Raw genomic sequence first — 11,592 nt, forward strand, 5'->3', positions numbered from 1 at the left:
TTCGGCAATTTTTTGTGTCACCACTGGCTACACATTGCGCCCTCACTTTTGTTGCTCCCCCTACTTTACTTAGCCCCACCATGGGCCCTTTACTCTCTTTTTTATTCTCACCAGACGGTCATTTCTGGCTACCTATTCTAGCCCACTGCTTTGTCACCTCCACCCTTCTCCTACTCATCGCCTTTCTTTCTTTTGACTATATAAACACCTGTACTTTACCTTGTACATCACCAAAATTACAATCCAGTCTTGTCCTTAATTCTCAAGTCTCTATCCAATGCTACTTGTGACCCAGTGTGGTCACAACACTTTTCTGTGCCACTACTGTCAACTGTTATTGTTGTCACTTTTCACTGCTGAAGTCACTATCATCCCTTTTATTTAAAGTCCTTCTAAGCACTATAGTTTGTGTGTCAGGAGCCTGCTATCACTGAGGATCTTGTTATCTTAATTGTTCCAGTATAAAGCCCCTATCTTCCAACTTCCATCTATCCCTCCTCCTCCAAACCCCCATATCCTTGGGTTTCACTTTGAAGGATACAATAACTAGACCACCCACTGTTCTAGGAGGTGTGTCTGTCCTATCACTATGAACTACCTGCTACAGTATCTTGTGAACATCAAATATACATACAGCATCTGAACTTGAAAACCATACCTGACCTAAGGCCCCATGCCGCAAAAAAATTAACTGACATGGATCACCTTACTTAAAGGAGTATTGTATTGATCAAGGCCAAAGTTATGAGGCTGTGGCATGGAGGACAGTTACAAGATTGGGATACATTCATAGCTTTGAACAATATCCTTCCAGCTACAGACCCTATGTAATATTATTTTGTTAATTCCTCAATTGCAAAGAGAAAAATTGTAACAACCAAGAGTTATTTACTCTGGCGCACACAGGAACACACTATAAAGAAGATGATGGGGAGTGGTTACCCATTAGGCTGCAGTGAGTTAGTTGTGCTAGACAACAGGAGGACTCGCTGAGTCCTTCCCCATGTATTGCTCTTGTATATATACTAAAATACATGAGATACTGTACAGTTGTAAATAAAGTTCAAAGTCCGATGTCTAGCATGTGACCGGTCACATGATGGGTCTAGACACTGGTCATGTGACTATGAAAAAGTCGAAAATGTAAAGTAAAGTAAATGGTCACATGATTGGTCATGTGACTTGGAAAATAAAAGTAGAAGTACAAAAAGTGAAGTGTAAGTAGATGCTGGTATGTCAATTGTAACAAAAATATTTGTGCCTGTGAGGTGATATTCACAGCGACACATCTGAGTATCAGGCATCTAAGCATTGCCACACTGAATGTGTTGGCTTGAAACAGCTATGGTTGCATAATAACAAATCAACTTTAATTGGGCCTTTTGATCCATATTCTGTGACAACACCAACAAGACACAGTCTTGGGGCACTGGAGTACAACCATAGAGGCTACAACTCAAAGGCTTGATGGTACAACCTATCAAAGGAGGGAAGTTGTTGTCACTAATATTGGTATACACTAGGAGAGAACTTGCTGAGTCTGTTCCCATGTATTGCTCCAGTATATAAACTAAAATACATCAGGCACTGTACAGTTGTAAATAAAGTTTAAAGTCCAATATATAGCATGCGACCAGTCACATGATAAGTCTAGATACTGGTCAGGTGATGTGTTACATGATTGGTCATGTGGCTATGAAAAGTCCGAAATGTAAACTAAAGTAAATGGCCATGTGGTCAGTCACATGACTTAGAAAATAAAAATAAAAATACAGAAAAATAAGGCAAAAGTAGGTGCTGGTATGTTTATTGTAATGTCTGGCAAGACTACCCAACCAATAAAGTCCACAAAGAAGGATCCCCGTGGAAAATAGCTATTTTTCTCAAGTTCAGGAGACAACTAAATTGATTTTCTCAAGGTGCTATTGGATCAGTATGGGGAAAATTACGAGATCTCTCATGAATGTTGCTTTTCTTTCAAGTACTACTGTAGTGGCCACAGGTAAGTAACATAAACTGCATCACAATAATTATAATATATCATTACAACAGTAAAGGTGATGCATTAGATGTTGAGCCTGAACAAGAGTACAAGGAAATGGTAAAGAAAATCACTTACATCATTTCAAAAAAAATACACATTCTGTTTGACATGGAGGATGTGAAGAAAAAATACCTACCAATAGTGAGTGTGTCTATTAATAAAACTAAGTGAAACTCAGCCGCTGCCCGAGAGGCTATAGAAACGACTTTATTATTTACCTAAGTGAAACTACAATAGATGTTAGTTTAAGGTGATCTCTAATAAATGTAATGTAACATATCTTAGCCGCTACCCGAGAGGCTATAGAAACGACTGAGGTATTCCTATACTAAACCCCCTACTACTTATAGTCGGAGGTGCTACTCACTACAGTATAATGACTCCTAGGAGAACAATGGTTACTCCATGGAGTGGTGGCTATGCTCCATGGAGAACAATGGCTGCTTTGGCAGAGACCGGGTTTATCCGGTTTTGTCATCTATAGCATAAGTTAGGTGGAAACTAATGACAATCTGACTCACTTAGAGCATAACCTTGCAAGAATACATCTTTTGCTTGAAAAGCAGTACCCGGGAAAGAATTGGAGCTACTACATGTATAGCCCTGGTGATGGAGAGAGTGAGTTTGCGCTCACACCATTTATGATGTGTGAGTGGTCATTAGCTATTGTAAGTCTATTTCTATTGCTTTTGTACTGCTACTAACCACTTGTAGCATAATAGCAAAGCCAGCATTCTTGAACCACTGCACAGTAGTGCATTTGACACTGCAAAAAAATGGCCCATGTTACGTCAATGTGATCCACCAGGAGCTATATTGGCCAATATCAATCCACAAATCAATGATCTCACTGGCATATCCAAGTCACAGCTGATCACTACGGTAGCTAGTGTTTTTAGAGGAGACACCCTTTATTTGCCTGTCAGTCAACAGCTGCAATCTCCCAATACTCCAAAATACTCACAATCCAACCCTAGTCCTCTTCATTCCCCATCTGACATCTTTCACTACCTCAGGTATGCCAAAGACAAACTTGGTGTAACAGATGCATGCAACTTTGCGACTACTCTGTCTATCAAACAATATGGCCCTGATATCCTGTCAGAGATATCAGTGGCTGATCTCACTGTCCCAGAGATTGGACTAGCACCTGGCAATGCAATACAATTGAAATATTCAGCAACAAACTAGCAGAACTCAGCTGCCAAATATTGTTGTGTAGTAAGGGAAGCTGATGTAGCACAAAGCTCAGCAAGCACAGCCAGGGGCAGAAGAGGTCTTGAGGACAGTGATAAAAACTGCACGAGCTATGAAGCACATTATTTGGATGGAGGGCAATATTGCTCAGGCTGCAATGGTGCCACAATGCAAAAAGGTCATGCTCCACATGATATATACACAGTATATTTTTGCTCTGGCTGCAAAGCTTTATTACCTATTCCACAGGGCTATAGTGCTCCTATCCCATCAGGCCAGTTTGTAGATAAAGACAATGTCTTTCTACTGTTGTGTTGATAGCTAGTGTACCATCATATCATTATATTGGCATTGTTTGTGCCATAAAGAATTCATTAGAATTTGTGCTGATGCATATCAACAAATACACTTGATAAGTACACTACATGTAGCCTGATGCCTTAAACCATACAGCTGCTTTGGCTGGTGTAACTTGACTAGGGGCCTTACCCAGTGAAAAAATGCCTTCACCACTATGTCTGCGGAGCCACATTTTGATGGACGGAAATGCTGACTCAATAGGGTTCAGATCAGGGGAGTAAGGAGGTAAAAAGACAAGTTTACATACTGTTGGATGTAGTTAATATAAAAAAACAATGAAAAGATGAAAAAAAAAAACTTACAAGCCTCATCCTCAACAAGTTTTTGAACATCCACATATTCACGAAGGAACTACACAAAGTGTGCTGATGTCACAAATCCCTCAACTATCTCATACGTGATCAATACATCCAGGGTTAGAATCAGAAGGAGTGAATAGCGCTGCCTGGGCACAAAGCACTGTTTTTTTGTACACCTAAATCCCTCTAGCCCCCATCCATACTTTCTGTGTGGTGTACGGTCATCCTTTGAGCTCCCATTAGTAAACATCAGCATACCCAGATCCTCTACCATTGCACCAATCCGGTTCATAAATGCTGCATGCCAAAGATCATCACACTCAATGGCCTCAACACTCGCTTTCTTGCAAGTGAATTGCAGACAATGTAGTGTGCATGCAAGAGTCGGTACTGATACAGATGTGTGTCAATAGGTACAATTTTCTGCTGGATTTTGTCAAGATATAAGGTACAGTCCTGTGATAAGAGGCTATTGATGAATTTGAGATCAGTGCAGCTGAGGACATGTTGAAGGTTAGTATGAAAGTGTAAGGACCATTTATTATTTTCTTATCTTCTCACTCCATGTCTTGGTTCTCGAACACTTTTCCTGTTACACCTCTGGCTCTAGGGCTAGAGGTATCTTTTGCTATCCTGCTTCTTATAGCCCTCACAGGCTTCCTTACCCATTGTACTGGCTGGCTGGGAGCAATGCCCAGTCTCTGATCTGTGATACAAAGTGGTAATGATGATTAAGGACTGGTGGTAAGCATCTCACTAACCAGCTCCAAGCCCCATCAGTGCCTGGAGATACTAATAGACACTTTAGTCAGGATCATACCTCATCATGAGAATATGGTTCCTGGACATGCGTGACAACACTTATTATTAGTATACTTTCCTGCTGATTAATCTTCAAAGTCGTATAATAGTTATCCTTTTTCTTATTAGTTGATTTTCCCCTCAGACCACTTTCCTCTTATTCCTCTTTTGGTCTGAGGGATAGACGGTTAGCTATAAAAGCGTTACCTATTCGCGTATAGTTCCTTAGCTTTCTATTACTTGAAATATCCGCTTTACTTCTCAACAGAAACCCCTGAGTCTACTCCCATATCCTCTACCTGCTATATTCACTAGCATCTGTTGATCTCAGACTCATTGCTCCTCTTACTCCCTGCAAGTGCAGTTGGAGACAGGTATTGTATTTTGTTATAGTTTATTGTTGCCTCACAGACAGGTTGCAACAATGATATTGTAAGGCTCTATATATAGTTGTTTTCTTGATTCCTAAAAGGGAGCAGATGGTGTGGACATTATGACCAAGCTTGCAGTACAGAATGGGGACATGATAATTCAGATCATGCAAGATATATGAGCAGGCAGGCATATGTACAGTTGTCGGGGACTAAGTGTCATCAGAAGACATAGCATGTTACTCACAGGACCATTTGTAAGCCAGTACTCAGTTTCACAATTTGGACTACACAATAAACTCATATCTGACAGAGGACCACAGTTTGCCTGAAGTATCCAGAGAACTCCACAAACTCCTGAACATTGAAACCGCACTCTCCACAGCATATCATCCACGAAAAGATGGACAAACAGAATGATCAAACCAAGAACTGGAGATCTACCTCCGCATCTTCTGCCAGAACCAACCACACAGCTGGGCAAAATACCTTACTACCACCGAATTCTGCCACAACCAGCAACCACACTCCACGAATAACCAATCACTGTTCTACCTCCTCATGGGATATGAACCCCGAGTAATCCCAACTATATACCGGTCCATAAATATCCCATCAGTAGAAAGATGATTATCCGAACTACTTAGGGCAAGAGAGAACACCCTAAAAGCACACGAACTAATGAGAAGCAAGATGATGAAACGAACAAATGGAAAATTCACCAGATTCTCTGAAGGACAAAAGGTGTGGCTAGAAAACACCAACCTACGGGAAAGAGCTACCAAATACAAAAAGTTCAACATGAAATGCATCAGACCCTTCCGCATCCAAGAAAAGACTTCCCCGGTAAACTACCGATTATCCCTGCCTCCTCATTGGAAGATACACAACATTTTCCATGCATCCCTCCTATCCCCGTACACCGAGACTGACACCCACAGACCAAACTTTACCCAACCACCACCTGACCTTGTCAACGAAGAGGAAGAATACGAAGTAGAGAGTATTCTTAGACACAAACCCTGGAAACGTGGACGCTGTTACCTGATCAAATGGCGCCATTACCCTCATTCCGAAAACTCATGGGAACCGGAAGAACATTTAATAATGCTGCGGAGATACTGGAAGTGTATAAGAAAGACCACAGACTACGTTGAAGAGACATTGACCCCACCACCACCAATCCCCTGTCTCTTAACACAAACATGTCTACATCGCACTCTACTGGCTTCCCTGTCACCACCTATTCCATACCCGGCAGGGCCAACATGCTAGCCAACGACCGAGTGTGTCCTTTGCCCGTGGGCAATGACACAACCAAGCCGACGTCTCTGACGCCATAGAGCTAATGTCAGCCAAAGACGCCTACGTTTATTTATTCTACAAAACAGAAAAACGCTACCCCCATGCATACCACGCTCTTTCTTCCATGCATATCTTCCTTGCCATTGACCTTGTAGCTGATGAACTATTAAAAGCCACAGACTCACTACATTCGTTGGAAATCGAGCATTCACGGCTCAACAATCAGGACTCGAGTATCTGTCGGGCACTCCAGATGGAAAAATTAGTTTTGGATTCTTTGGAACGACGCTTGAGGATGAGCTCCTTGAGTGGGAAGACGGATGCGGCAAGGGCATATTTGAAATTAGGCAGGAGGACCTTGCTAACAGAAGTGTGCATGTGGATAGAGCGAGACAGCTGTACAAGTACTCCTCCACCCGGTTTGTCCCGCCAGTCCCTATTATACCCAGATTGGACCAGTGTTACCCCGGAGCACACTTACCACATCATCACCCGACAACCTCCGCCCACCCAGTTAGCGGAAGAATACGCTCCCACCGTCCCAACCAGCCCAATCTCGCAAGAGTCAAACCACTCCAGTCCCCATTCCAATGGATCAAACCCAAAACCTTGACCATCCCAGTCACCTCCGCCTCAACCAGTGCCAAACGCCCAGACACATTGTCTGACGAACCGACGAGGAGCCCGACGTGGTCAGAAAGAGTTGATACTCCAGATCCCCGCCGCCAGAACTCCATTGAAGTGTCAGTCTTGTACGTTGAAGAAACAGAAAGACAGTCCGCCTGGTGCAATGCACAGTCCTGAGGCTGGCTCTCCTTCTAACCCAATCAATGTAAATGACGCCAAAATGATCGACCAGTTGTACGCGGGAACATATGACCTGGGAGATGACAATCCCCCTACTCCCCAATCCAACACCTCATCCAACACCCAACAAAAATACCACCAAGGTGTTCGCAACAACACTCTTTACTGCCAAATTTGCGGTTGGAGTGACCATCGCACATATTACTGCGAAGCTTACTATTGCCCCGACTGTGACCGACGTGCACCGGGACATAGTTTCAACTGGTGTCCCATTTGTAGGGAAGACAAAGATCGGATTCTGATGGAGGGATTACATGGAGACGGACGTCAGTTACAACAATAGTTATAACATTGATGGCGAAGGTACCGAATTTCAGTGAAATTCGGAGCAAGTAAGGGGGTAATGTTACAATTTCCTTCCCTGTTACAGACTACTCATTTTCCTTTACTTATTGGTTATACCATCGGACCAATGACTCATTTCCTTCATGTATATGTCCATTCTCCTCACAGCTGTATTACCTAGTATAGTACTTAGTCCTCAACGGACGGACCAGCCCTAGATAGGACCTAACTCCTATCACCAATTCCTCTACCTATAAATATGCTTGTAACAGTAGTAGTATTTCCTCAATATGATTCTACGCAGTTTATGCTTACAAAGCTAGACTCATAAGATCAGACTTCTACTCAGAAGAAGACCAACATCCTTGAACTTGTCTTCAGATAAGTCTCTTTAAACCTTTGACAAAACCTCAGACTTTGTTAAGCACTTTGTGCGTAACAGTGTTTTACAAGTTACAAATTTGCCTTTTTGAGGGAAAATTTTATATGGCTTTCGAGTCCCTACAATTAAGTCCCCACCTCAACTTTGGTGAGGAATTTGTCCTCCTCACAAAATGGCGACGAGCGGTCCCAGCCATTCACTGGGTGTGCTCGAAGACAATTTCAGCTAGTAACCAAAATAACCATCGCCCTCCAGGCAGTTGTTACAATTGATGTACCAGTACCTACTTACACTTCACCTTTTTCGTACTTTTACTTTTATTTTTCCAATCATGTGACCACCATTTACTTTACTTTACATTTGCGGACTTTTCATAGTCACATGACCATCATGTGATACAACACCTGACCAATGTCTAGACTCATCATGTGACCGGTCACATGCTAAACATTGGACTTTAAACTTTATTCACAACTGTACAGTACCTCATGTATTTTAGTATATATACAGGAGCAATACATGGGGAAGGACTCAGCGAGTCCTCCTGTTGTCTACCAACAACAAACTTGTTGAAACCTAATGGGTAACCACTCCCACCTCTTCCTCTTCTTTTGAGTGTTGTTTTCATTGTGCTCCAGTGCCCCAAGACTGTGTCTTGTTGGTGTTGTCACAGCAGTCCTGGACCCCAAAATTGTGTGTAGTAGGTTTGATATGGACGGATATACTGTTGTTAACCATCAGTTCAGATAAGGGGGGCTATTCAGACATTTCTGAAAACATATGTTCCATTCCTAGCACAAAGTCCTTAATTATTGAGTGAGTTCCTTCCATGTGTGTGACTTTCCAGAAAGTAATGCTCTACTAAGGTACTGCAATCTCAGTTTCAAAAAGTTCAAGTGTGCCACACTCAAAATCATATTCAACCACTGATAGTGCCAAGCGGAGCTCCAACTCGGCTTGTGTGACCTCTGTGATGTCTGAATAGCCCCCCTAATCCAAACTGATGGTTAACAACAGTAAGATAACGCTGCGCATCATTGGCAATGTTCCGCACGGCCTGTAGTACTCACTCTCGAGAGTAAGAGAATGTCCGATTCAGTATTTTTCACTGGCTATACGGTGAGCGGGCCGGGAAAAGCGGTCTGGAAATTTATCGAAGTTGAAACCTGGATCCTGCGGGTCCAGGAATTAAACCCAGTGATCTGGCTGGGTACGAGCCTAATAAATTGCTGTACTTTCCTAATCCGATGTTGTCATTTCAGTCTCCGCTGCGCCTGGTAACGTTTCTAAGTTTTATGATGTCAAAATCGTGATTTTATAAATACTAGTGAATCTTCCATGTCTGTATGTCTGTACTAAAATTCGTTCACGCCACTTCGCTCCAACGCTTTAAAACTACATAACTTTGCTTAGGCGATAACGTCAAACCTTCGTTGATGTCCCACCCATCCAGAGACTTTGGGATTTTATCTAGGAAGAACGTAGCTCCAAGGATGGCGAGGTACAATTTCAGATCCAGCATCTGTAATTATCGTCCCTTATCAGTATCAGGACATTCTAGCTCAAGCAGGTTACTTACCGCTAGTTTCTGTCCATAGCACCCTCTCGGTCCAGTACTGAAAGCCAGATTTGGGCCAGCTCGTCCGTCGAATTTGCCTTCCGCATCGATCCATCTTTCAGGTACGAACTTCTCTGCATCATCTCCCCAGTATCGGAATCGGCGAATGGATGTTTTCGAACGCACGGGATCAAGGCTGGCATGAATCTCTTTCGCCCGGTGTGTTTCGGAGAAGGACGTTCCAGTAATGGTAAAGAAGACGGTCGTGCCTTTAGGAATAGGATGTCCCAGAATGACAGTATCACAGAGCGCTGTTATAGACGAAGCAAGAAACAAAGATGTCAATCAATGACTCTATCAAAATGGGACAGCGGGACTTACCCTCCCTCGTTGTGATATTCGCAAGTTTGCAGAATCTCAAGACCTCGTTTGCAATCGCTTCGAGATATGGAGTTTTATCAGAACTGACATCGGCGAACGTTGTCAGTGGTGCGTCTTCGTCGAGAGCGGAGGGTATCCCTGCAGAAATAAGCTCATCATGCAGTCTTCGCTGAACATCAGGGTGCGCCGCAAGGAGCTTCACTACCCAACGAAGTGCGACAGCTGTGGTTTCAGTGCCCTGTCTGCTTTCAGTTTCGACCGCTTTTAAAGATAGCGCAAGATACTCACCCCAATCATGTATGTGAAAAGTTCATCAGTAAACTCCTCCATTGGCATCTTAACGTCCTTCAACCCGTCTTGTTTCTCCAACCCTGCAATCAAATCCACGACACAGTTGGCATCCTCGACGCTTGCGGTCTGAGCCTTAACCCGAGCCTCAGTAATCTTGCTTTCAAGGAATTTCCATACATATGATTTGGCGTGACGGTAGGATGGGCGGATTGAATGCAAGAAATGGGTCAAGCGTGGCGTTAATGAGTTGATAGTAAGTCCTGCATACTACACCATGGTGTATTGGATTAGTATCTTCCCGAAGTGCGGACGGATAACGAAAGGGCATACTTTGAGTAGCATATTGTTTGATTCGTGCAATTCACTCGATGGTCCAACGATATCAGCAGGTGCGATTTTTACTCCTTTGGCTTTCAATTCAGCTGCCTTTTCTCCTGCGTACGTTCTCTGTTCTGCGATCAGTCCAAACGACTGGCCGAAGGTGAGTTCGCTGAGCGTATCCTTGGTGCAAAAGAGATGAAATTAGTTTAGATAACCGAGCCTGTAGCCCTCCAAACAGAAACACTTGGAACATACCGTAATTGACAATTCGAAATCATTGGTTGGGTCAAACGCTTCATTGTTGAGGTACCCACGCTTACTATCCCAGAACCGGTACAGCTCACGTGCGTTCCACGACATGCCGGGAGTCATAGCAGAGAGATACTTCTGGGTCATGGCAGGAGTCAAGAATCGTCGATGGACTTTGAATTCAGCATCTGCAACGACCACCACCATGAATACTCGGATACTGAGCCTGCAGGGAACTAATGTGGATGGTGCACGTACCAGTTTTGAGAGCAATCTGACCGTGCGGAAGGAAGCCATGGAAGCTGTACGTACAAGACTATTCAGCCGCGCACACGTTGAATCCACAGCAGTGCTTACCGGTTCACCATATCGTCGGACCTATCAAACTCCTTTGCTCTCCTCAAGAGGATGTCCTCAATCTCCTGGATGTCGCTCAACACGATTGACTTGTTCCATGGTCCAAGCATGACTTGTGCAATGGGTCCGAGTTCCTTGGATACTACATTAAACCAAGTTGTGCGGAAACCGGTTTCTTTGACGTGTTTGATGATACGCCCTATATCACCGAAGGGGCGCACTGGGTAATGGGGGATGCCAGGTAAAGCACGTGGGGTCAAGGCCCAGAGCGCAAAGCGATATATTAGTGAGAGGACTAGAGGAGGGAATATTACGACTGTAGGGAAGGTAAATAATCTGGGGAAGACATGGCTTGAAGTGACACCGCTGAACGTATCCATGATGCTTCAGTGATTATGGGTGAAAACTTTGAAGGTAGCATGCGCTTTATTTGACTGTTCGAAGTCGGTCCATTGCTATCCATGCAGTCGTAGACTCGATTCGCCATTGGTTTGTAGCGGCGCACTGATAACACTCCCAATATG

General features: G+C 43.5%; 3 protein-coding genes across 3 annotated transcripts; 1 reads left to right on the forward strand and 2 right to left on the reverse strand.

Annotated features, from left to right (window-relative positions):
* Positions 1-3,952: 3,952 nt before the first annotated feature.
* Positions 3,953-4,294, reverse strand: SERLADRAFT_346660 (uncharacterized protein; the record flags this gene model as incomplete). The annotated part of the gene is made up of 1 exon (XM_007314972.1): positions 3,953-4,294. A coding segment is annotated over one exon (342 nt), but the record flags the coding sequence as incomplete, so codon positions are not given.
* A 2,254-nt stretch (positions 4,295-6,548) lies between these two features.
* Positions 6,549-6,926, forward strand: SERLADRAFT_380998 (uncharacterized protein; the record flags this gene model as incomplete). The annotated part of the gene is given in 2 exon segments (XM_007314973.1): positions 6,549-6,859; positions 6,873-6,926. The coding sequence occupies 2 exon segments, from the start codon at positions 6,631-6,633 to the stop codon at positions 6,893-6,895; spliced, it is 252 nt and encodes an 83-aa protein (XP_007315035.1).
* Positions 6,927-9,194: 2,268 nt separating this feature from the next.
* SERLADRAFT_459672 (uncharacterized protein) lies at positions 9,195-11,469 on the reverse strand (the record flags this gene model as incomplete). Its single annotated transcript, XM_007314974.1, has 8 exons — positions 9,195-9,433; positions 9,491-9,780; positions 9,851-10,088; positions 10,139-10,408; positions 10,472-10,642; positions 10,718-10,899; positions 10,970-11,013; positions 11,069-11,469. 8 exons carry the CDS (start codon positions 11,446-11,448, stop codon positions 9,278-9,280), a joined length of 1,731 nt encoding a protein of 576 aa, XP_007315036.1.
* Positions 11,470-11,592: the final 123 nt, after the last annotated feature.

This window comes from Serpula lacrymans (genome assembly GCF_000218685.1).
Source record: "Serpula lacrymans var. lacrymans S7.9 unplaced genomic scaffold SERLAscaffold_3, whole genome shotgun sequence".
In the NCBI taxonomy this organism is placed as follows: Eukaryota; Fungi; Basidiomycota; class Agaricomycetes; order Boletales; family Serpulaceae; genus Serpula; species Serpula lacrymans.